Source organism: Ahaetulla prasina, chromosome 2 (assembly GCF_028640845.1).
Source record: "Ahaetulla prasina isolate Xishuangbanna chromosome 2, ASM2864084v1, whole genome shotgun sequence".
Taxonomy (NCBI): Eukaryota; Metazoa; Chordata; class Lepidosauria; order Squamata; family Colubridae; genus Ahaetulla; species Ahaetulla prasina.
Window position 1 is genome coordinate 201,929,278 of NC_080540.1, and position 27,179 is coordinate 201,956,456.

Consider the following 27,179-nt stretch of genomic DNA (forward strand, 5'->3'; position numbering starts at 1 on the left):
GTATTTTAAAATTTTTCTGGATTATTGTTGTTTTATCCGCTGTACACCGCCCTGAGTCTTCGGAGAAGGGCGGTATAAAAATGTAAATAATAAATAAATAAATAAAATATGCAGGGCTTCTTCCTCACCACAATCATCAGGTAAGGTGAGCAAGAAGCTATGGTACATATGACTCTGCTTGGAAAAAAAAAGTTACTGAAAAAAGTGATAATGACCATTTTTCACACTTATGACCGTTGCAGCATCCTCAGGGTCAGGTGATTTACATTCGGGTGCTTGACAGCTGATAAACATTTATGATGTTTGCTGCGTCCTGGGGGGGGTTACATGATCCCCTTTTGCAACCTTCTGACAAGCAAAGTCAAAGATTCACTTTAAAAAACCATGTTGCTAATTTAACAACTGCAGTGGTTCACTTTACAAATGTGGCCAGAAAAGTGGTGAAAAGTGGGACAAAACTCGTTTAACAAATTTCTCGCTTAGCAACATAAATTTTGGGCTCAATTGTGGTTGTAGGTTGAGGGCTATCTGTGCACTCACTTACCACACTTTTAACGGGAAACTTGGACATTAATATTTGCACTGTTCTATCCCCTTCTCTCCCTCTGCTTGCATCAAAGAAGCCTCTCCTCTCTTCCGTCTCTCTTTCTCTGTCCTCTTGTTTTTCCCTGTTGTCTTTTTCTTTCTCTCCATTCCCCACCAAAACCACTTCTCCTTTCTTCCCCTCCTCCTCTTTTTTCTCTTCTGTGCCGCTCCAGCTGACTCCTTTCCCCAAGGCTGCAGGCTGCTCCTGGAAGTGCTGATCAGCTGGAGCCACGTGCTGATCCTGGGCACTCGGCAGAGCCCTGGCAACACCACAGCTCCAGCTGACTCTTCCACAGTCCACTTCAGCTCATCCCCTCCGCTGCACTTTTTTAACAGTGCTTTTCAACCCGTCGTACGCCTACCACGGGTTGAAAAACATTTGCTGTAGGGGATTATATCAACCCCTCTTTTATTACTCAAAATGAGCTTGTTTGTTGTAAATAAATAAAAGTATAATTCAAATTCTTATTAAATGGAACTGAAGCAATCTGGGAAGCACAGACGGCGCACTTACTCTTGTGGATAAAGGATTCTGTATTCTTGCATTGCTTCAGCTTTGGTATTGTCCTATCTAAGCTGACGTTTAAGGTTTGTGTGGTAAAATGTGTGCTGGAAGGAGAAGGTTGGGGAGAATGTCACTGCGGCTTCCCAGGGAGGAGGCAGCATATTCCAGAGTGGGTCCCAGACAAGAGACTGCACAGTTTTGAACTGAATGGTGGAGGGGAAAGAAAGTTTCAAAGTGACTACACCTTAGAGTCCCACTACTATAACTACTGTATTAGGTTAGGTCAGGGGTCTGCAAACTTGGCTCTTTTAAGACTTGTGGACTTCAATTCCCAGAGTTCCTCAGCTGGCAAAGCTGGCTGAGGAACTCTGGGAGTTGAAGTCCACAAGTCTTAAAAGAGCCAAGTTTGCAGACCCCTGGGTTAGACAGTTATAGTTTTAGTCTGGCAAGATTCTGTCTATTAGGTGTAACCAAATAAGTATCTGGATTTGAGTGGATCTCATTGTGTCGTCTCTGCGGTTTGGGCCGGAAAGGTTTTTAATCATCTCATTTTCTTCTTAGGTGGCTTCGCTTTTGTATACGAAGCTCAGGATCTTGGAAGTGGGAAGGATTATGCTTTAAAGGTAATTATCTTATTTTGCGGAATTTTATTCCTCTGCTATTTTTTTTTTTATTTTTGACTCCATTGATGGTGACACTGTGAATAGCAAATACTGGGTAGTCCTCGATATAACAATAGTTCATTAAGTGACCGTTCAAAGTTACAACGGCACTGAAAAAAGTGACTTATGACCATTTTTCACACTTATGACCATTGCAGCGTCCCCATGATCAGGTGATTTACATTCGGATGCTTGACAACTGGTTCGTATTTATGATGGTTGCAGAGTCCCGGGGTCATGTGTTCATCATAGTGACATTCTGACAAGCAAAGTCAATGGGGAAAACAGGTTCACTTAACAACCGTGTTGCTAATTTAACACCTGCGGTGATTCGTTTAACAAATGTGGCAAGAAAAGTTGTAAAATGGCCCAAAACTCACTTAACAAATTTCTCACTTAGCAACAGAAATTCTGGGCTGATTTGTGATTGTAAATTGAGGACTACCAGTACAGCAGTTAAGAACAAATCAGTTCCAGAATTGACTACTTATTAATACACATAAAATATGTGGCTTTTGGCTTCCAAATCCTAAGAATTTGTACTTGGTAATCTCTTTTACTATAATTTTAGCCCACTATGATGCCTTTCATATGTTTTGGAGCTGCAACTTCTGGAAATGTGACATAACATATTGGGAGGGATGTATAGATTGGAGGAGATTATCCACGTAATATTTAGCTAACAATCGTCTGCCTCCCCATTTCCTAACACTATCCTACTATACCATCTCCATGGAAAAAGGCTTCCTAGATACGTTTGTAAATATTCCCCCTATCCTATTCTTGATGTTCACTTTTCCTGGACTGTCTCAAATTACCTACCTGAAGTGAAAGCAATCCATATAAGATGGTCAGGAAAACAAGAATGATCCATAGCATTTCAAGGGAAAAACTTATTGTTGTTTATTTTGCCTGTCTAAGATGGCAATACAGTTGGAAATGCCCTCAATTTATCTCCACAGCAAATTGGCAAGTAAGTAGGGCTGAGAAAGCTCAACTCAAACAATCATCCAATGAGCTCCATTGTTCGATGAGGACTAGAAGTTGGGTCTGCCTCTCTTCATCCAGTACCACTTTAATTCCACGCCGGATAATGTAAAATTATACACTGAGGAATGCCCATTGTTAATTTCCATGTCCATATTTGCAAGCTTTGCTTAAAGCAGCCCACTTAACGGTGATAAGAAAATCAGTGTTATTGTGCATAGTGTGTAAATTTTCACAATGCTGCATAACATCCCAGAAAACTATTTTTATTTTTCATTACAATATTAATCCTAAAGACAAAATGAGCCCATCCAATTGACCGGTTAATATATATATTCTTTTATGTTTGGTTATATTACTCTTCTTTTTTTTCTGTAATACTTGTCCCAAAAGAGTTTTAGACACATAAAGGGCTGATGGTAATACAAGTGTCAGACTTCTAAGGAGAAGAGGAAAGAAAAAAGATTTAGTGTTTAATTTCTAAAACTTCTAGAACCTTCTCCCAGCCTTATGCATTAACTTACTAATTCAAGCAAATACTTTCTCAGTAACTTAGAGAAGAAATGCAGATAAATAATGAATAAATGAAAGCATTTCCTTCTTTCCATGCCCCTGGGATATTTTTCTCTCAAATGCCAGTTTTACACAAAATCATTGTGGTTTTCAATTTAACATAGCATGCTTTTGCAAATTTCACTGAATAAGATAAAGTGAACTTCTAAGTGAGTTCTAATGCATTGCCCTTTGATTTAGAAGAACCCAAAACTATTTATATTAAAATCCCACAGTGATAAATAGTGAGCTTTGATGATTATGATGATAATAATAATAATAATAATAATAATAATAATAATGAGGAGGAGGAGGAGGAGGAGGAGAAGAAGAAGAACGACAACAACAGAGTTGGAAGGGACCTTGGAGGTCTTCTAGTCCAACCCCCTGCCCAGGCAGGAAATCCTACACCATTTCAGACAAATGGTTATCCAACATTTTCTTAAAAATTTCCAGTGTTGGAGCATTTACAACTTCTGCAGGCAAGTTGTTCCACTGATTAATTGTTCTAACCAGTGGAACAACTTGCCTGCAGAAGTTGTAAATGTCGGCATAGGGTCAGAGGTGCTATTCTAAGCATTAAAACAATAAATATTCTGTTCTTATGTTCTAATTTTGGAATCAAATATTAGATTAAACTCTTATTTGAGGAGAGGAAAGCAAGAATGAATATGTTCTACGTAGCAAAACTAAGCTCTCAATTATTGGTTTGAGCAGGAGAGAAAAGCAAGAACGTATGTGTTAAGCATAGCAAAACTAAGCTCTCAATTATTGCTTTAAGCAGGAGAGAAAATAGGAATGAATATCTTCTATGTAGCAAAAAGCAATCTGTGGCAAACCTGGATTCCTAGCTTGAAGTAATATACCCTATTTCGTGTTTATGAATGAAATGTTTTAAAAGCACTCAACAATAGGAGTGTGCCTATGTACACACACACACACACACACACATACACACCCACACCTGTTAAGAGTATATGATTACAATTAGTCTTTGATTTATGACCAATTGTTCAGGGGTGATTCAAAATTTCCCTGGTCTGGGTCTTCATTTTACCGATCTCAGAAGGATAGAAGGCTGAATCCACCGTGAGCCAGTCAGGATCGAACTCCAGGCTGTGGACAGAATTACAACAATGCATTCTGAGCACTGTGCCACCAAAGCTCTTGGTGATATCAGTGATATGAGTGTATTGGTCTTCGATAAAAAGTTTGTGTGAGACTGATACCTTGTTTTAATCTAATTACAAGAGAAAGAAGGGTGTAATTACTATTGTTTGGAAACAAAACAAACACACCAAAAAAAAGAGAAAAGAAATCAAAATGTTTTTCTTTGTGATCGCTTTATTTTCTTGGCAGAGATTATTGTCCAATGAAGAGGAAAAGAACAAAGCTATCATTCAAGAAGTCTGCTTCATGGTATCCTTTTGGAGACAGGTGAAATCATATTATGCTTGGACTATCAAATCCTGGTTTAATAAGTAAGGATACAAAAGTGGTTTCTTTGCTTCTGTATCAGAGCAAAATGTCCGTTTTGCTAGAAACCATCTGAATGTCTTTCAAACAGCTCAGAATTTGAGACCCGAGTTTATTGGTGGCTTAAGTATCAGTTAACTGTTGTGTTCCAAATTGTTTTGCTACTCATATGACAGGAGAAGCAGAGGACAGAACAGCTAGTCTAAATGGGATCTTTGATTAAATATATGATACAGGAAATTTGTTTGAAGTTATAGTTGCCTCAGAGAGCGTATTAGTTCTACCTGCCTCCTAATCTGTGTAAATTATCCTTGTTTGAAACTCCTAGCTTTCTTTTGCCATATTAATCCTGGGTCTTAATAATATTGTTACATCAGAAATGCTTTCCTCTGTCCTTTTCTCTCTCTTGCTTTAAATTATGCATAGAATGTGGTTGTGTTCAGCTGACTGTTAAAAGTTGATCCTAATGTTAATTGGATAAACTCAATGTAAGCCACGCTTGACCGCATGGGAGACAGGAAGCGCAGTTGCCAAACTTTGCCAATAGTGGCGGAATGCGGAATTCATTGAGTTTTCAACATCCTGAGCTGGGTCAGCACATGTTTCTGACTGTGGTCTTTCGTTCAAAATTGGAATTATAATCCCAACTGAGTAAACTAGTTCTGCTGCATGCCTGCAAAGCGATTTTCCAAATAAACGAGAAACTTTGAAACCTTAACAGACATGTGTTTCAGAAAAAACTATCTGGACACCCAAACATTGTCCAGTTCTGTTCTGCTGCCTCCATTGGAAAAGAAGAATCGGATACTGGGCAAGGAGAGTTTCTTCTGCTCACAGAACTTTGTAAAGGTAAAGTTGCAATTTTTTTGTGGAATCACCTTGGCTTGACAGTCTCATTCACTGACTCAGCCAGGCTGGCTCTGTTGAGAAAAAAATCAGGCGACTTTCTTAGAACAAAAACATTTAGTACTAGCAAAGGGTTCTAGGGCTGCTCTGCACTTTGAGCAAAATATATAGTCTTCATTATCTGGAATTTGAAACTTAACTCCCCTCCCCCTTTCATTTCTGACCTCTCTGTTTCAAGCAATATTTTAGAAACAGAATGAAGAAAAACTTTATTTTAAGTGTAGCAGACAAATGACTAAGTGACTCTTCCCCACTTCAGGACTCTGAATTTTAATTAATATTTTCACTGCAGATTAAAATTTTCTGACTAATTATTTAGTTCGACTAAGATTGAAGAATTGGTTTATCTCCTCCTCCTTCTCCTCCTCCCCTTTGTCCTAGTGTCGGACATGAAACAAATGCAAAATTAAAATGACTTTTTTCCCCCAAAAAACGTTCTGGCCTGGGTACAAATAAAAAAAAGAAAAACTTTTAGAAATGTGTTACATTTCAAAACCTGCCATTTTTCTAGCCAAAAGAAAAATAGGCTACTGAACCAAAAAGTGTTCACTATTTGGTCTTCCCTATTTCCCCTTTGTTTATTAGATTTTTATCTTTTACTTTATAAGTAAATCAAAGTGGTAAACACACCTAATCCTCCTTTTTCCTCCTATTTTCACCACAACAACCCTGTGAGGTAGGTTGGGCTAAGAGAGAGAATGACTGGCCCAGAGTCACCCACCAGACTTTAAAGCCTAAGGTAGGACTCTTGGTTACTAGGTCAGCACCTTCACTACTACAACAAACCTTTCCTGAACCAAACCTTTCCAAAGGCCGAGTAATGACTGGAGTGTACCGCAGTACTTATTTGCAGTCTAATATTATACGAAATAATGATAGAGTGTATTGAAGAAAAGAAGTCTATAGCTAAGGTGTTGTTGCCAGCTAGAGGATACATTATTTCTCTCCAGCAAAATCCCAGAGTACAGCTAGACTGATTCACACATTTTTCTCCTCCCTTTCTAACGGCACGCGCAGCAGCATACAATGTATTCACTTGGCATTAGCGCTGTGCTCATCCCAGAATCTCAGAATGAGCCAAAACACCTGAGCTTCTACTCTTATATTAGAATATACGAAGAAAGTAAAGCGATCCGGGGAGGGGGGGGTGTATTTATGGGCCTCTGTTGGCTGTCATCAAAATTAGTATTCCTATTGCCACTTCCATAATGTGTGGGAATCATGGATTTTATGTTCATAGGGCAGCTGGTGGAATTTTTAAAGAAAGTGGAATCTAAAGGCCCCCTTTCGTGTGATACAGTTTTGAAGATATTTTATCAGACTTGCCGTGCTGTGCAACATATGCACAAACAGAAGCCCCCTATTATCCACAGAGATTTAAAGGTAAGGAATCCACGTTTTCTTTGCCCTTTGTGAGATTGAAGCAGTGATACTTTGAGTTAGGATGGGCTTGAATTTGCCTGTAGTAGCCTGAAAGGTAAAGAGTAACAAGGCTAAGTTGTCCGAGAATGAGTTAGAGAAGATTAGGCTAAGTTCGGGGTTTTTTTTTGCAAAAAGTTTCCCCAAACCTGGATGTTTTTTCATTAGCAACTTCAAAAGAGTTGATATTTAAAAATTTTAAAAAGGGGAGGGGACAAAACCGTACAGCCCTGTTTCAGAACTAAAAAGTGGGAAAACCTTGAGAGTTGGTCATATGTGTAAAGTTCACTGAGGAAAGAAACAGGAGAAGAGACACGCAGGAGCTGACTACAGATAGTAAATGCTGCTATTTTTTGTATAGCTTGTGGAGTTCCAAGGATTTAAATTGCAATATAAATACTTATATTACAAATGACAGGTGACCTCCTTTGTCCTTCTGATACCTTCTAGTTCCCAGATTCCCAGGCAGTTTGACCACTTTCTGGAATTTATCCTAGCATATCAGCAGAACCAGGCTGGGAAACCTACCTGGAAAACAATTACAAGTATTTCTTGTTTGTTAACTTTATATAGTGTTGGCCAGGACTGAAGTCAGACCTGAATTTACTTTTTCCCCTTGATTGGATAGTGACTAGGTAGAAATCAATGCTTAAAGAGTTTTAGAATGGTGTAACTACTTTTTTAAGGAATTTAACAGTGGATTGATGTCAGGTTAAAACACAAAGGAATTGTTTAGTGATGTTATGTTATTAAAATGACATGAATGTTGCAGGAAATCATAGAACTATAGTGTTCTATATGTTGCATGGGGGATGAACAGTATATACATGTAGCTGAGAAGGTGTGAGATCTTGAGTCTCATTGCTGAAGCATTTAAAATTATCTTGTTATCAGTAACTTTCCAAATGTTCTTTGGAGCACACTGTTTATGTACAAACAAGAACTGTAAAGACAGAATATTTGAATTTCAAAACAGGCTATTGAATTTTAGAAAAATGGTTAGTTTGATGAGAACTTTGATGATCTGTGTCTACCTTGGTGATAAGATATGCATATTTGGAGGCCGTTTTAATGTTCAGTAAATGTGTGTAACTTGTCTCTGCAGATTGAAAATACTCTGATAAGTAATCAAGGAACAATTAAATTGTGTGATTTTGGTAGTGCAACAGTTGTGACACATTATCCTGATTATAGCTGGTCTGCACAAAGACGGGCAACTGTTGAAGATGAGGTAAGACATCCAGCATTATATTTTATTTTCAACATGTTGTGTTCCCTTTTGAAAACAGTAAGGATAAAGGTTTCTCCTGTCCAGTCGTGTCTGGTTCTATCTCCATGTCTTTGCTAAGGGAGGCAGTGTTGTCTGAAGACATTTCCATGGTTATGTGGTGAGCATGACTATAAGCTAAAGCGCACAGAACACGGTTACCTTCCTGCTGAAGTGCTACCTATTTATCTATTTGCATTTGCCTTCTTTCGAACTAGATGGGCAGAAGCTGCGTGAGGATGGGCGCTCATCCTATCATGCAGCGTTTGGGTCTCAAACCCGAGCTATCACCTTTCCAGCTGAGAAGCTCAATATCTTCAACCAGTGAGCCATTGCACCACACATTTGAAAACCTTAGTATATTGAAAAATAATTCTTAGCTAAAAAAAATAGTTGCATATCATTTATATGAGAATCTTACTTTTGTTGGGTTTATTCATTGGTCTTTTCAAAGAATTTCCAGCATTTAGGTGGCTTAGCTTCAGTTGCTACCGAGTATTGTATTGTTTGAAATTCTATTCTCTGAACCATGCTATTAAACACTGTGCTTTTTTGTTTCATTTATGCTTACCTAGCAAAACAGATGGATATATTCCATTTGAATAAACTCTGTGCCAAAAACTCCATGCTGGGTTTTCAAAACATATTCCCAGCCAAGCAGCATCTATTGTTCACTCTTTGTACAGTTCTGTTTCTGAGAACAGCTTTTCAAAGAGTTTGTCTGTTTCTGGCAAGGACTGATAGAAAAAGAACAGGAAATTGAGGTTAGGAACAGGAGATGAGGAGGGGAAAAGCAAAGAGCTTTGAATAGAGCCAGATCTCTTTTTCCTTATCATTAGAGTGTATTCTGCCTACTTGTAAAAAAAAATCCTGCTCAAACATACAGGAGTGTGTATGGAAGTTCTGTTTCCCGACAATGCCCATTATCTCTTCTTTGATTCTTTAGCTGAGCAATTTGTGAAGAGTCACATACCCATTTGGATGTAGTAGCTGTCTGTTGCCTACAGGGAGAGTTATATAATCCCATTTCAGCTGAAGACTGTGTGTGGCTAAAATGTTTTGCCCTGGGTCAGAACAAAAGCTAAACAAATTTAATTTAGTTGGAGAGATGGAGAGCACCAAGATGTACCTCTGGTTTAACAATGATCTTTTTTTGTCCAGAGGAGCTGCTCTACCACAGAAGTATAGCTTTTTCTAAAAAGGCTTGAGTACTGCGGACTAGATAACTTTTCTCCAAAGACTACAGGAAAGTGGCTTGTTTTGTGAGATGGGTGGCTGGATAAATTAGACAAATAAATAAAATAATTGAATGTAACTAACTAAAGAATTTCATTATTATACGTTAATAAGAGTAAGCTCTTTGGCCTTGCAAACGGATCTTCTTGCTGTAAAAGCTAGGATAACTTATGAAAAGGCTGAATGTTAAACAGCATAAGGCCGAACTTTAACAAAGAAGTAATTTTGATGAAAACTATATATATATATATATATTTCTGGATTAACTATAAATCTCTTATTTCGTGTGTACAGGTCACAAGGAACACTACGCCAATGTATAGAACTCCTGAAATTATAGATCTGTATTCAAACTTCCCAATTGACGAAAAGCAAGATATCTGGGTATGCATTTTCTTTCTGCATAGGTAGATTTCAGGGGTTGTGATTTGTCCCTATTGATTAGGCTTTCTCATTTATTTACAGAGGTTCCCCTTTTTCCTTTCTCTGATAAACTCCACCAGGTAGCTAATACTAATCTGTTACAATGTATTTAACATGCAGCATTCAGGGTGCATGTTGAAACTGAAATAAAGAGCTGCAAAATCTAAAATCGGCATCTCAAAAAACAAAAAACAAAAGCCCAATAGTGTGATGGAAGTAACACGGATAAAACCTTAGGAAAATAGGAAAGCAGTAAAATATCCTTAGAAATAGCAATGTTCCAACCAGACCTCTTAATTCTTCTCCTGTAAGACGTAATGCTCATCATCAAGGAAGCTGCTTAACCTTTCCTAAGGTTTGCACAACCAGAAACAGGACATTTTTTTACCTGGAGGCTTAAACTCTAAATCAAGGGTCTCCAACCTTGGCAACTTTGAGCCTGGAGGACTTCAACTCCCAGAATTCCCCAGCCAGCTAACTGCTGTCATGTCACTTCTAGTGCTTCTTTTCATTAAACTCGACAATTCAGTATATTTCAATTTAATCTCTCTTATGCTCCAAGTAAGATGTTTAATAAAAATCTCCCTAGGAAGCACCAACATGAAATTGTCAAGAAAAGGAAAATGCAAGAAGCTGTAAGGGTGACAAGATTTTTTCTTAGGGTCAGCTGAAAATATTCTGATAAAAGAGAATATATGTATTTTCTGTTTCCATAAGCAAAACTTTATTCAACCATAATACCACCTAGCTATAGACAACAAGACTAGCTCACCGTGATAAAGTTCGTCTCAGCACTACCATAATAGCTTCTTTTTGATGATCTAAAGACACGAAGAAAGTTTTCTGAAAAATCCGAAAACACAGGAAGCAGAGGATAAAAAGAAGGGCCCTTCTACGCTTTGGCTCATTTGATAGTCCATTTCCTCCATATGCTTTAACAATGGCCTTTAAAACACACCAGTCCCAATAGTTGATTTAATTCCTTCAGAAGACTCCAAAACATACTAACTTTTTAGAAAGCAGTATCCTATTTTTAGGCACCTGTTGGATAATCATGCTTGTTGATGAAGCACTGAAGTCTCTTATCAGATGCTGAATTGTCTGAAAATCAGCTCAAACACTAAAATGACAACAACTTAAAAGGAAGGAAAGTCATTATTACAATTGATTTGGCTAAACTGTGAATGATTTAGTCTTGTTCGGTTTCTTTTCGTCAATTCTTTGTTATTTCCATGCAGGCCTTGGGTTGCATCCTCTACTTGTTGTGCTTTAGACAACACCCATTTGAAGATGGAGCTAAGCTTCGAATAGTCAATGGAAAATACTCCATCCCACAGAATGACACAAAATATACTGTGTTTCATGATCTTATACGTAAGTTTCAGACAAGGACACCACTTACCTGGAGAGGTGGCATGAAAAGGAGGGGAGCTGATGATTTTGTAGAGAATTTTATGGTTTCCTTTTAAGCTCACGAATGCATTTGGTTTCTATACCTACAAGTATATGTGAAACGCCTCTCTATATCAGCTATTTCAACCTGCTACTTGACAAAGACTTGGACAGACATTCTCATCATTCCTGCTTTTCAGTATCCATGCTAGAGAGCAGTAGTGGGAGCCATTACAAGTACAACTCATTTAAAGAGGATAGACTAGGAAGAGCTGGCCTACTCTTAATTCAGAAAGAAAGCTAATACATGGATAAGATTGTCTTTTTATTGTTTCAGTATAGTTTAAATGTGTGGCTTCATTCTAGCTACTTCTGAGTGCTAGCATTTCAGAATTACACCATAGCAATGATCACAAGTCCTATTGGCAGGCTTTTAACATACGCTGACCTCTTTCTTGCATTGTCTTTAGGTTCTGCTTTGAGGGTGAACCCAGAAGAGAGGCTATCCATCACTGAGCTTGTCAATCAGCTGCAGGAGATTGCAGCTGCTAGAAATGTGAATCCAAAGTCCCCTATCACAGAGGTAATAGATCCTGTACGGTGAAACCAATTCTCTGCTATGTGGCAGCACTGTATGTCACATGGTAAAACCCCAGGAAGTGTAGGTATGATTAGAAAGAAACCTGCATCATGTCATTCATTTATTTCTGCTAAGAAAATATCATGGGTGTATCATCAGGAATTGAACCTTGATGTTTAGCTTTAGCAAAAGCCTATGGCAACACCTTTTTAAACTATCCTCCGTAGTAAGAAGAACAAGGAAATAACATAACAATATCATTGGATGGGACAGAATCAGTGGCCAGCTTTTTGTATTATTGGGAGGATTGCAAAATGTTGAGTATAGATGATGTCCTTTTAGAGGGGTATTGGGAACTGCAGAAGAGATAAATACTACGGTTGGCTTTTGGGAATGGGAATTGCATAATTCCTCCCAAATCACCCATTTATTCTGCTCTCTTCTCTGGGCTATGTTTTCAAAGGTGAAGGAGAAAAGACAGTTGATGGTGATGATAGAGCAGTCTATGTAAGCAGTCCTCCATTTTTAATAATTTGGCTTGGTCTTTTTCCACATTAATTAGATTTGTTGCTTCTTGAATGCTTCATTTAGAGCTTTATATTAAAATCAAAATTTGCAACGATCCTTGTATTCTATTTTCACAATCAACCAAACATATTTAAAATGACTATTACTTTTTTATTGCAGATGGGCTGTGGGTGGGAAAGAGTGGGAGTATATTTGTGTTCACTCCTGCTGTGATGCTTTTTCCTACCAGCTTCTTGAACAAAATGGGGGCTACGGGAATTATGCTCAGCCTAAGACATCTTTAGCCTTGGTGCCACAGAACTCAAAACCTGCTGGTCAGCTTAACAATATATATAATGCAGGTATGATGCTCAATGAAATTTTCTTCCAGTTCTTACTGTTTCTTTTAACGTTTCTGGTATCTTTCTTATGTATCCTTTCTTGCAGTATTTGACCATCTTAATTCTTATTTATTTTAGTATTGCTACTAAACTTTTAAGTTTAGACATTAAAAAGTGATTTCCCAAACTTAGAAATCCTGGTAAGAAATAATAGTAATCAAGCTTTGAACAGAATGATGAATTCTTTACCTTCTCATACTTCTGCTGACTGCCGGCTGCCTTCAATTTGGCAAGTCAAATCTCATCAGGCTCAAGGTTGACTCAACTTTCCATCCTTCCGAGGTCACTAAAATGAGGATCCAGATTGTTAGGGGCAATATGCTGACTCTGTAAACTGCTTAGAGAGGGCTGTAAAGCACTGTAAAGTGGTATATAAGTCTTAAGTGCTATTGCTATTAGATGGTCCTTCTATTTCCTTCTCACGGTATAGTCTTCCCATTGTGTGAGCATTTAAAACATACAGCAGCCCACTGATCCCTGAAGTAATAGCAGCTGGCCGCCATCTGAAATTGAATGCTTGTTTATTGCAGCTAATAGTTTTGCAGGACTGTGTTTGCTTCCGAATGTGGGGACTGTCTTAGAAGAGGAGCCATTTGCTGCTTTTCTGTTGAATCATTACAGTTGGCCACTCTTCCTTGTGTAGAAAAATATTGCCTTAATTAAAAGACACAGACTAAGGTAATAATACATAAATAAAGACGGCAGCTAAAGTACCCTGCTGAATTTGTTTTTAAATGGAAGTACAATTTAATGCAATTTTTAATGGGAATGTAAGTCTGTTTAGAGGAAAGAATAATGATGATTGCCTGCTTGGGTTATAATGCTTTTTTTTTGGCTTTTAGGGCTGATAGTGGCAGAATGTGACCAGTCTGCTGGTGGGTTTTTTGATATCCTTCGAGGTGGGACCGAAAGATTTTTCACAAATATCAAAGATACATCTTCGAAAGTTATTCAGTCTGTAGCCAAGTAAGTAGAAATGTGGCTTTATATCCCTCCTGTATTATTTTTACCAGTAACTCTAGGCAGTGAACAAGCGATTGAAAGAAAGTGGTAACTTTAACATTACTAGGAAAGCCCAGGAACGTTAGATCTTGAAGGAGAATTGCCGTAGTATATATTTCAAATGTGGCATTTCATTTGAATAGTTTTTTTAAAAAAGCCACCAGCAATAAGCCAAATTTAGCCCCCAAAAGTCTGAATTTTAGATTGAGGAAAAGAATGACTTCCCGTTCATTAAATATGCCCAAATTTTGGCAGCAAAATCTTAGCATGGTCAGGTGATACAGGTTACTCTCTTTGAATTTCATAATCTGAAAAAAATTAAAACACCTTTTCTTGTATATTACATTACATTACTTCTTTCCAATTACAGTGGAATTCTTTTTAAAAAATATTTCTTGTGTTTCAGTTGTTTTTACTGCATGTTTAACTGTAACATTTTGGAATTATCCTTAATGCTTAAAACCTGTTAAATAGACTTTAAACTAGCGCACCTAATTTACATGTGAAAAACAACTAGAATCCAGTCAAATTATTCCCTTATGCATTGCAAATTACATCATCAGTGGAATGTTCAAGGTGGCAGGAATATGAGGAATAATAGCTGAGATTTGCTGAAAACAGGACTGTCAAGCTAGCTGGCTTTTCAGTTAGAATCATTTCCCAGTTACTAAAGCTATAGAATCATACTATAAGGCTCAATATAACATCATTAATGGTCCCAAACACTCACTCATTTCTTTATTCAGTGAAGCTATGCTTCCTTTCTAATCTGGTTTTGGATCTAGCTCACATGTTAGATGTTAGATAAGACAGTAGTGACCATTCAAGGGTTGCTCTGTTCTGTGTCTCCTTAGCAACTCAGAGTTTCTAAATCATGTGAGGCTGCGTCAATCATTCTTTCTTTCAGTTATTGTCTGAGAAGAAGTGGTGGGCATGGGAACAGAGAGTTCAGAGTGACCCATGTGATGTTTCTAAAAAATGCCAAGACGGGATGGGGAGTAATGAGATGGTTTTGCATTTTTTTTTAGGTCTACAGGATTATGCTACCTTAAGCTGAATAATTTAAAAAAAAATAATAGCGGGTGTACAAATGAAATTGAATTAACTGAATCCTTGATTTTGTTAGTCTGTTTTCTCCTAAAGCCGAGAAAGATTCTTTTGTTTACATACACTTTTGTACCTGCTCTAGATCAGGATTTTCATGTGGGGGGTGGGGAGGAGATGAGTTGGGCCCGTTTGAGATTTTGAATACCTGTAATGGTTGCCATGGTAAATCTGGCCAATCACAGAAGCCTTGTATGACAGATCATAAATAGACCCCAGAATTGGAATTACTCACTGTTTTATTTTCTAAATCTGACCAAAGGAACTGTAAATTACACTTATAGTGAGTTGCTTTGCTACATGCTAATTTCCCATTCTTTTTTTTTTTATGAAGGGCAAAGAACTGAACAAAATGCTGGACAAGCTGTAGGTGGCACACTGTCACTCATTGATCTTAGATAGCACATTGAGGACCAGGTTTTAGACCAAAGTTTCTGTGATCTGTAGATCATTGATGCCCCTACAAATAATTGAATGAAGGAAAATTACATTCTAATAACATATTCTCGAGTACCATCTTTTCTGTTATATTGTTTTGTTGTTATTATAATTATTATCATCATTAGCATCTCTTTTATTCATTAAACATGAAACTCAATCAACTGAACATTTAAAAATGTAATCACATTTTTATTATTTATCACATTATAATTATAATTATTTGAAGTTATAATTGATTCAGAAATATCCTTGTGCTATGCTGCATTCTGTGAATTGAAGTACTGCTTGGTGTGACTTCAATATAAATCAATTACTCTTTGCACATTTGATGGTCAGATCAATGGTTATTACTTCATTGCTCAAGAGAAAAGGTTTGTTTATATAAGCTCTGATATAGGTTTTGATGATAGTGTAATGGTCTGCTTAAAAGAAAAAGATGGGAACTTCTGTTATTTAGATATCAGCAAAGAAATCTATAACATATTTTCAGTTTAATCAATCTCTTGATATGATTTTTATCTTAAATGTACAATTGCAAACTTGGAATGAAATAATATAAGTTATTTGGGAACCCTGAAGGTTAAAGTATTCATCATAATTTTAAAGAGCCTTATGGACTTTTTTGAATCTTTGGTAGTCCAGTATGTGACTGGTAGCTTTTGAAGGATAACTACTGTATTGAAGAGATCAGTGGGAGAAAGAAGCAGTGTCCTCCATCTTGGGGTTAATCCATAGGAACAGTTTTCACATAATTCAAACTCTTCATGCATTTTTACGCAAGGAAGAAATAACTAGTTAGACTGGAAAAAGAACATACTTCTTCCTCTACTGTTCAGCAGCCTAATCTGATGAAAAGTTTACGAAACTGATGTATAGGGGGATTCAGGTGTAGTATTCTGGAGGGATTATGACATCAGGATTAGGCTAACCAATCATAAATTAGTTAACCCACATATTGTTCCATGATGTCGTTCTGTTGACCAAGGCAATGGTTCAGTGTCGCTGAGACCGCAAAATAGCTCACTTAGTTTTTTAGTTTTTCCTTTTTGCTAGTCATTCGGTGCTTGAATGTTAGCAGCTGTACACTGTCAGAGGGACTTCTCATTGGGATGGACTGGAACCGTTTCTTTCAAGCGGGGCCTTTCCTGGGCAAGGTGAAGGACCTCAGGATATACTTTGTCACATTTCATGGATTGATGTCTCTGATGGTTCTGAGCTCTTACAGTATTGGCATTTGGGTAGTGACATTGGGGAAAAACATTCCACTTTAGGGGGAAAAATAAATTTACTACCAGTACTGTATTTTAGTTGATGCTTCGTGGTTTGAGCCACAGGATAAGATTTAACAGTGCCAGAATTCAAAAGTCGTGGATCTTTAAATATTGACCATCTAATTCAGTCTGATATAGTGAAATTAATTCTTACCAAAAAAAAAAAAAAAAATAGGAAACGTAATCAAAGATTTTACTAAAGTGACAAAATGATCATGTTAACTTATTTATTGCTCACATGGGAATGTGTGTGCATGGTACTCCTAACACAGGGATGTTATTTCCACTCTTATAGGGTATCTTTTATGCTTATTCGAGATCCAAAGAGTCACGTGTATCCAGCAGAATTAGTGGTCTCTGCTTTCTTAATGGGTGTTCTATTATACAATAGAGCAAAGTCTGTCCACTTACATATTATATATTAATTAACATTTGGAATCCCTCAAAATGGGCTTCTCTGAAAATAATTTGATTTTTTAAGATAATGATCAGATGTTTTGGAACATATGCTAGCTGGGAAATCTATAAGTAGTACCCTTAACAAGAAAGCATAAGGCTGAGGAAATTTGTGGTTACATAATGAGAGAGAACATAAATTAGTATCTTCTGAACATTTTTAACTTGAGCCAAGTTAGTTGGAAATAAGCAGCATTTTAATTGGTAGAAATGACAAATAAACATGAAAAATTATTGTATCTCAGAATATGAGCAATATTTATGAAAATAGTCAACTAAGTTTGGGAAGAATTGTGAGCATTGGCTCCTACCCACATCGATGGTTCTTGTTATTCATAATGGTGTTGTTCTGTCCCCCCCACCTCAGACCGGGAGACGTGAACTGACTCAATTAGCAATTTAGTCCACGGCAGCTATCAGCTCTGGCAGCAGACCAGCGAACGTCTGCCAAGGTTTTCTTTATCTTTCCTGATGCCGGCATCACAGAAGCTCGTTACCGGAGCAACCAGGAAGTCAGGAACAAACAGCAGTCCAAGCCAAATGTTCAGTCAAATAGTTCAGCTCAAGTTTTCTCCAGTCAGTTTGTTTTGTCCATTACGAAGTAGTAGAGCAGTCCCTCTTGCTTTTATACCCTGTGGGGTGTGGCTCTGTGACTCAGCACTCGCTAGGCCTGCCCCACCCCTTCTTTTGTTGTTCCCACCTCTCTTGTCTACAAAACCTGGGATCTAACCAGGACTGATTGTCCACAGCTGAGTCTAGAAGCGTTGCCTGGGCGGGGGGAGATACAGGAGACAGAGGCCTCGTCACCTCCTCCACCTGGCCTGCCTCTGGCTCCTGGAGCTGAGCCAGAGAGGCTGGCCCTGCAGAGGGGAGCCCTGACGGCCCTTCCTCCTCACTCTCTGAATCACTTTCTGGCAGGGGGCCAGGCCCGGGGGGCAGGCTGGAGCCACAACAAGTGTCCATCCAACTTAATGTGGGCTAAAGCGTTTGACACAAGGAAAATTTGATTTGGAGAGTTCAGTTTTTTTCATCTTTACTTTGTTTTTTGGGTGATTTCTGTTTTGTTTTGTTTTATTTTACGTTTTGATTTTGTGTTTGATGCTTCTTTCCTTGCCCATTTTTCCCCATTGCTTTTCATCATTCTGTACTCATGTTCCTTAGCAGCCCAAGGTAAATATTTCTTCAGTATGTTAGTATTTGTACTGTGTGTGCATGCTAGCAGCCAATATGAAACTACAAAAAGTTTTCTGAACTCTCAAGTTTTACCTGTGCCTTGTGATCTCTGCTCATTGTTTTAGCACATGCATAAAACATATATGCAGGCCTATAACCTTATGAATTAAGACATTGTCATTAGGTACTCAGTTACGTTTATATTTAGTATCATATTCTTGATACATGTATATATTTAGACTTTCTTTTTTTCATCAGCCCACTAAATTGCTATATCTCATATTTCTGGCTGGGTTTTTTCCCCCTCCACACAGATAGTAGGAAGCAGATTATTGTCAAGTATTGTCACTGAAATCTTTGATTTCTTAATTTCTCTGTTATTTTTAAGACTTGAAAGAATGGGACTGTATTTTTAGGGATATATGTAGCCAGATAAAATAACCTCTGTGAACCATGTTAAGTTGAATTAACCCATTCAAACTAAAAATGTTTTCTGAAAAGCGTAATTCCAGTAAATGTGTGTATTGCAACAACTAAATTGAAATGTGCACACACTGTATAATGATGTCCATATGGATTGTTACATGGTCAGATCTCAAAATGTGGAAGAAGGAGTTGTTGCAAACACTAAAGAATCGATAAAAACGGCTCCTTGTATAAAATTATGGCTTTGGTATCCAGCCCTAATGAAAAAATTAAAAACTGGTGCATAAATATCAAAGCTCCCATTTAACTTACTATAACTTTGTTATGTAGGATAGGGACGGGAAATTGATACCCCAAGGACTTGCTGGGTTCTTGCCCTATTTTGCACACAGTTCTATTCAGATCAAACTAAGAATTCACTGACTTGGACAAATGTGATCCTTATACACCATTGTTAGGGGGATTCACAAAATTGGTCAAAACTGCAGTGGTGCAGTGGTTAGAATGCTAATTCTGCCGGCTACCAGCAGTTTGGTAGTTCAAGTCTCACCGGCTCATGGTTGACCTACCATCCTTCCGAGGTCAGAAAATGAGGACCCAGATTGTTGGGGGCAATATGCTGACTCTGTAAACTGCTTAGAGAGGGTTGCAAAGCACTGTGAAGTGGTATATAAGCCTAAATGCTATTGTTATTGAGATTATTAGCATTTCAAAAAGTGCTAATTAAGATGCTCTAGGGGTAGGCTAGCCTACTGGCTCTTTCCAAATAGTTTCAATTGCAATGCCCATAATTCCCAGACATTCCCTCTATCCTTCACCTATGAAGTCCGTGCCACGGTTCAGGAAGAATTTTGCTCAGTTCATAGGTTTGCTATGAAGCAAATTGGCAAAGGAGATCATGGCTCAGTTGGTTATCCACATTAAAGGAAGATGGAAATCCTGAGCATAAATCTGGAAGGCAGACTTGAAATAGCTGGTTAAAGAATTTGTCATTTTTGTGTGTGGATGTGGGTGTCTTGTTTAACTTCTTTACCTTATTAAATCTGTTTTTCAAACCTAAAAACGCTATCCTCTTAAGCAGTCTTAAAACCATCTGTGCCGGCTAAAATTAACTTTTTTTCTGCATATAATATTAGTTATTTTCCTGCTCACTGCTTGAGACTGATTTGCCATTATGTCCCACTGCATAATTGATTGTAGACTCTATTTCATTAAAGCTAATCTGTGTATTGTATAGCCTAATACGTTCACTGCAGGTAGTCCTCAACTTATGACCGCCATAGGGGCCAAAATTTTCATTGCTAATCAAGACAGATGAGCTTTGCCCCATTTTACGACCTTTCTTACCACAGCTATTAAGTGAATCACTGCAGTTGTTAAGTGAATCTGGCTTCCCCATTGACTTTGCATGTCAGAAAGTTGTAAAAAGGAATCACATGACACACTTCAACCCTCACAAATTTAAGCCAGTTGACAAGCATCCCAATTTTGATCATGTGACAATAGGGATGCTGCATTGGTAGTAACTGTGAAAAACAGTCATACGTCATTTTTTTCAGTAACTGTGAAAAACAGCCATACATTATTTTTTTCAGTAACTATGAAAAACAGTCATACGTCATTTTTTTCAGTGGCATTGTCACCCCAGACAGTCACTGAATGAAAGGTTGTAAGTTGAGAACTATCTGTACTATTCTACTTCTTCCTCCTGTTCCTTCTTTTTCCTTCGGTAGCTATTTAGGGTCGTTTGTGTACAGCACAAAAGAGGTCTCGGCTAATGGAGGATTAAAAGCACTGTACCCGTTGTGTCTTGAAGGACTTTTTTTGCTGTTGATGTAATAACAAACTAGACTATTAATTTTGCAGAGCTTTGATACAATCTAGGAAGAGGAAATCTGTGACCTTCGGGATGTTACTGAACTATAATTCCCAGCATACCTCATCACTGAGCATGCTGTGGGAATACATATATACAGTTGTAGTTACCAGAAGCTGGACAGGTAGAGATTTCTCCTGAAGAGAATACCCACCCACCCCGCCTGAAAACAATTAATTTTGTAAAGCCAAACAAAACAATTTTGTAATTTAAGACAGTGATCAGGATCTTTCAGCTTTGAGATAATTGTTTTTTCTTGAAAGAAAAGAATCTTTTAATAATGGTTCAGGCATTTAAGCTGCCATTTACAGTGTAAATAGGGATATTCTAGATTCTTTAATTTATCTCCCATAGTTCAGGTATTTGAGAATCACATTTGTGACTATCTCTTGGGGATAGGGAGAACAGGTGGTAGATTTGTTTGATGCACAAAAAGCCAGCAGAATTTAATAAGCCACTTGAAAATAATCACTCTTGAACCGACTTACATTCTAACTTTTAACTTGAGTTTCTTTAAAAAAATCTATATTTCAGTTACGCAAAAGGAGATTTGGATATATCATACATTACATCCAGAATTGCTGGTATGTATGATTACAAACATTTTATTAAACATGATTTTCTTAAAAAGCAGATGAAATATATCGAGTTCAACCCTGACTCTTTCTTTCTTTCTTTCTTTCTCCCTTCGTTCTCTAGTGATGTCATTTCCAGCGGAAGGTGTTGAGTCTGCTATAAAAAATAACATTGAAGATGTGCGGCTGTTTCTGGACTCAAAACATCCCGGACGCTATGCTGTCTACAATCTGTCTCCGAGATCATATCGGCCTTCCAGATTTCACAATAGGGTTTGTAAAGTAGTATTACTTTACTCCGTTGTGTTTTGTGCATGACAGTATTACACATCTCATTATTCACCTTCCTCACCTTGGTGGGGAAAATAGTGAGAGTGTTTATAGTATCAAAGAAAAATCTTCAAAGTGTCTTCCAACCATCAATAAAGCCAAAACTTTTTTAGTTTTAGTTAAACTAAATTTAGTTAAGATTGAAACTTCATTCAATCTTAAGGGACTGCAAAAGGAAGAAGGGATTGTCAGTAAAATGGGGCTGGATCAAAAGAAGAAAGGAATATTTCATAAATACATAAATAGACAAGGACAGTGGATATTGTAGTTACTGCTAGATGTCTCCAGAAGATCTGTTGAGCAGGATATGAAATCATTTACAGACAGAACAATATATACCCTCACACATATTTTTGTCTCTAGTAGTAGCATTTCTTTAAAAAAAAATAACCCTTTGCAAGAATTTGTGTATGTTTGACTTCTACCAGTTTTAATACTTTGAAATTAAGAAAAAGTCCATTCAAAGTAGCAGCAAATCTGCTTTAAAATGTTAATGGATTTGATTTTATATAACATGCATAGGTTCTAAGTGCATATCATTTTATATATGCTTAATTCTGAACTGCAATCGCTTCCAAGTTATTTCAGTGCCATTTTATCCTGCTGAATTTAATGATAAATGAAGCAATATGGGGTGTTCTGAAGTCTTGGAGTGGCGAGGTGGAAGCAAATGCAGGATGTGAGCTGCCCTCACTATTGGATAAGCTCTTCATAATATTGAAACTTGCTGCAAGAAAATGCAATGCCCTTATAGGATTTTTACCAGGTTCCCAGAAAGTACTCTCTGAATTAGGCATTTGCAGACTATTTCCTTTCAGAGAAAAAACATTCCAAGGAACACTCAAGACAGTTTGTTGTTCCTCCAGACCATGCTGATCTGGCTCTTCTGGAGATGACCTGTCAGTTTTTTGGAAGTAAAGATTTCAGATATGATTTTGCAGAACCCAAACCATCATATATCAGGAATCCATAGGAGGAAGTGTATTGCCATCATATCCTGTTTACAAATTTCAATTGGCTGCTAGCCCTGCAATGGACTAGGTGAACTTTTATTCTGCCCTGGAAGTGGTGCTTTTGCCTTCTTGCCATGAAACTTCATCCAGCAATGGATTTAGCGCAGCATTGTAAACAAATAATTTAAAATCTGAAGGAGATTTCAAAAAGCCAATTTCAGTAAAGCAAGTTAATTATATTTTTTAAAAGAACAGTTTCGGGAGAAGTAGATAGCAATAACACTTATATACTGCTTTACAGTGCTTTACAGCCCTCTTTAAGTGGTTTACAGAGCCAGTTGTAACACCTCGGAAGGGTGGAAGGCTGAGTCAACCTTGAGCCTGGTGAAATTTGATCTGCCAAATTGCAGGCAGCCAGCAGTCAGCAGAAGTAGCCTGCAGTACTGTACTCTAACCACTGCGCCACCATGGCTCATAAAGTTAGCTTACTGTCTTTTAAATCTATCTCGTAAAGAACCTAGAATGACTCTCTTTCTATGATTTTGCAGACACGATTAATATTCTTGCAATATCACCCTCTTTCCCCCCCACCCCTTTAATCGTTTCATTCAGAGGTTTCCAGAACGATGAAGAGTGGACCCAATGTGGAATTTGTTATGGGGAAAAACAAGTACCAGTCACACCGGTTTAGCATTGTTAAATGAGATCATGCCTCAGTTGTTTCCAGGGGGAAAAAAAGCTTGATTGCTTCTGTGGGACAGGTTAAATTGAAGGCTTGGCATTTAAAAAAACACCTGTGATAATAGTTTGATTCAGTAAATCAAAATGTTTCCTTAACAGGTATCTGAATGTGGTTGGCCGACAAGGCGTACGCCAAACCTTCAAAACCTTTATAGCATCTGTAAGAACATGCATTCATGGCTGAAGCAAGATCCCAAGAATGTTTGCATTGTGCACTGCCTTGTAAGTAATGTTGACCTTCGCTATGCACACTGGTCTGAAATAAATTACAGGTAGCCCTCGACTTACAACAGTTCACTTAGTGACTGTTCAAAGTTACAACAGCTCCGAAAAAAAGTGAGCTATGACCAGTTTTCACACTTGCGACCATAGCAGCCTCCCCATGGTCATGTGATCAAAATTCAGATATTCATATTTATGACCGTTGCAGTGTCTTGGGATCATGTGATTCCCTTTTGCGACCTGGCAAGCAAAGTCAATGGGGAAGCCAGATTCACTTAACAATCGTGTTACTAACTTACCAACTGCAGTGATTCACTTAACAATTGCGGAAGGAAAGGTCATAAAATGGGGCAAAATTCACTTAACATTCACTGACTTAACATTTAACTGACTTAACACTTAACTGACTTAACATTTCAGTAACAGAAATGTTGGGCTCAACAGTGGTCGTTAAGGTGAGGACCACCTGTACTCTTTTAAAATTCACCATGAATAACTTGGGGACGGAATAACTTGGTCTCCTAAAACCATAAAGCAATATACATTGGGAAGATCTATACACCATGACATAGATCTAAGATTTTAATTCAATGCTAAATATTTAAAACAGGGGCAGGAATGATTTCTTTTTGGTTGCTGTAGTTCAGGCAATGGTGAGGATGAAGAGTGCATTGCTACACCATGCAAGGCTAGTTTTAATGTACTCTTTTTTTTTAATGTAGATGTATTTTTAATGTCTGTAAACCATCTAGAGTTACCTTATGGTAAGATTGGCCAATAAATTTTATAAATAGTGGGTGGGTGGGTAGGTCGGTAGGTAGGTAAGATAGATGGATGTAGTATCCTTATATGACAATTCTTTTCCCTTTCAGCTACTGGATCAATCTTGCCAAACTGCAGAATTGATTTCTTAGCAGTGGAATTTTGAAATCATGATAGCATATGGCAGACACATGAACAGAAGTAGGCAAACAAAATGATTAGCAGATTGAGGAACCTCCTTTATAATAGGAATCTGAATGGTTTGGAACCAGTTATTTATAGGAATGTATGTTCAGGAAGGAACGTATATTCCTGAGAGAATGTTCTTCCCATATTATTAAATCTTATGCCTAATTGGATTTTCATATATAAATGCTTTTCTGCAAGGCAACCCTAGCTATTGGGTTTAGAAAATAACTTTGAGATTAGAGTCCTTATTTCTCGGTCTGCAGCTGAGGAGATTGATAGGCCTTTTCTCAACTGTATTAAATCAAGTCAAATCTTTTGTTGCAGTCAAGGATCAGTAATAGGTGCAATTCAGCAACAGTTTGATGGTGGGGGGAGTGACTGAGGAGTGGGATATGAATAGATGAGCAATTCACAGAAAAGAGAGGGCATTTTCTTGCCAATAGTCAATGCACATTTTGTTTGATTTTCAGTAATTCCCCTCTTTGGTGGGTTTGTGTTCTTTCATAGGACGGAAGAGCAGCATCTGCAGTCGTAGTCTGTTCTTTCTTATGTTTCTGTCGCCTCTTCACCACAGCTGAAGCTGCTGTTTATATGTTTAGTATGAAACGTTGTCCTCCCGGCATTTGGCCATCGCATAAGAGGTACGTTGTTTGCAGAAACAACCATTTCCTTAAAGACAAACCTTGCTCTCTTTTTTTGTAAAATTTTCAGAGTTGGTAAGCTGTAAGCAGAATGTGTCTTCTTACAAAGGCATTTGGTTCCTATTCATACAGTCCACAGTGAGATGTTTTTGTAATTGTAGTATTGGTGTTAATATTAAACAATGGTTAGGTCTCTTTCCAATTAAAAGGTTCCTGCAAATCCAGCATAGGTGCCAGACCTGACGGATTTTTTTCATTTCCCCTTCTTTTTAGATTAGTATCCCGCCAAACTTTTCATTGCCCATCATTTTCTAACGTTTTATTTGTTTATTTTAATTGAGGAAAAAATAGGAATATGGCCACAATAAAGTCAAAGCTGTTGTATGCAGACTGGAAGAAGGCTAACATCCCCTAATTCACGGGTATCAAACTCGTGGTGTCATGTTGCCGTCATGTGACATTTTGTGATGTTCTTTCCCTTCACGGAGCTGGAGTAGGTGTGGCCTGCCAGTTTGACATCCGTGCCCAAATTCATTTGAGTTTTAAATATAGTGTCTGTGTGCCATGAGGCCTAGTAACAGAGCAGAAGCAGTGAAAATGTTATTGTGGGAATGACTTAGCTGTGACCCTCTCTTTTTACATGACAGGACTAATGGCTTAACTGACAGTTCCAGATTCATGCAACAAACCAAACAATGATTAAGAAAATTTAATTCTTGATAAATTGGTTATAGCGGCCTGTAGTTTAGACATTTTTCCTTAATCACAATTTGACTTTACTCTGAGTTCATGCAGCATGTTAAACTTAACCACAGTAGACATAATATATTGTGTGAGCCTGTTCATTCTACAAGATTGCACTGACTGCTTTTCCTGTTTTCAGCTATTGAAAGCTCCTTGTTCTCATCTATCATTCAAATGCTGCCTTACTATGCTGATAAAGTTCATATCTTTTAAAATGTATTTAGGTTTCTGAATAAATTTTGAGGCTTCTGATATACTTTTCATTGATAAAAAATTTGAACATAGAGATAAGACAGAATAGAAAAAGAGGAAGCATAATAATAAAACTGCAGAGGTCATTACAACCCCACAAGCCTTACTAAAAGCCCTTGTTCCTAAAACATTGTTCAGCTACATATTTAGACATGTCTTTAGGGCATAGAAAGCAAGTATGATTATTCATGGCTGATCTAGCTACATAACAAATGATCCATTAATGATAAAGTTACCTTTTTTGTAAAAAAAAAATCAGTTGTTTCTTAGTATGAGTTTAATGAAACTCATTTAAACTAAACATGCAAAAAACACTCCTGTGGTTTAGCTATTGATCTACAGCATTGCTTCTCGACTTGGCAATTTAAAGACGTGTGGACTTCAATTTCCAAAATTCCCTTCCAGCCATCCTGGCTAGAGAATTCTGGGAGCTGAAGTCTGCATATCTTCAAGCTATCAAGATTGAGAAACACTGGTCTGTGGCAAGCATGTCTCCCAATTATGGGATTATACAAACTGAAAGAAGATCGCAATAGCACTTAGACTTATATACCACTTCATAGTACTTTACAGCCCTCTCTAAGCAGTTTACAGAGTCAGCATATTGCCCCCAACAATCTGGGTCCTCATTTTACCGACCTCGGAAGGATGGAAGGCTAGGTCAACCATGAGCCGGTGAGACTCGAACTGCCAAACTGCTGGCAGCCGGCAGAATTAGCTGCAGTAATGCATTATAACCACTGCACCACTGCAGTTTTGACCAATTTTGTGAATCCCCCTAACAATGGTGTATAAGGATCACATTTGTCCAAGTCAGTGGATTCTTAGTCTGAATAGAACTGTGTGCAAAATAGGGCAAGAACCCAGTAAGTCCTTGGGGTATCAATTTCCCTTCCCTATCCTATGTAACAAAGATATAGTAAGTTAAATGGGAGCTTTGATATTTATGCACTAGTTTAAATTTTTCATTAGGCCTGGATATCAAAGCCACAGTTTTATACAGCCCTCTTTAAGTGGTTTACAGAGTCAGCTGTAACACCTCGGAAGGGTGGAAGGCTGAGCCAACCTTGAGCCTGGTGAGATTCGATCTGCCAAACTGCTGGCAGCCAGTGATCAGCAGAAG

The 27,179-nt window shown here is 37.8% G+C and overlaps 1 protein-coding gene across 4 annotated transcripts in view; it reads left to right on the forward strand.

Moving 5' to 3' along the window:
• GAK (cyclin G associated kinase) overlaps window positions 1-27,179 on the forward strand; it is an 84,332-nt gene that overhangs the window by 19,520 nt on the left and 37,633 nt on the right. For all 4 annotated transcript variants that reach the window (XM_058166425.1, XM_058166426.1, XM_058166428.1 and 1 more), the window contains exons 2-15: window positions 1,652-1,713; window positions 4,651-4,710; window positions 5,502-5,616; window positions 6,914-7,056; window positions 8,198-8,323; window positions 9,890-9,979; window positions 11,257-11,392; window positions 11,881-11,993; window positions 12,748-12,859; window positions 13,741-13,864; window positions 21,182-21,231; window positions 21,347-21,495; window positions 23,346-23,468; window positions 24,927-25,060. In XM_058166425.1, the coding sequence (XP_058022408.1) occupies window positions 1,652-1,713; window positions 4,651-4,710; window positions 5,502-5,616; window positions 6,914-7,056; window positions 8,198-8,323; window positions 9,890-9,979; window positions 11,257-11,392; window positions 11,881-11,993; window positions 12,748-12,859; window positions 13,741-13,864; window positions 21,182-21,231; window positions 21,347-21,495; window positions 23,346-23,468; window positions 24,927-25,060 (1,537 nt within the window). The remainder of the gene's footprint in view (window positions 1-1,651; window positions 1,714-4,650; window positions 4,711-5,501; window positions 5,617-6,913; window positions 7,057-8,197; window positions 8,324-9,889; window positions 9,980-11,256; window positions 11,393-11,880; window positions 11,994-12,747; window positions 12,860-13,740; window positions 13,865-21,181; window positions 21,232-21,346; window positions 21,496-23,345; window positions 23,469-24,926; window positions 25,061-27,179) is intronic.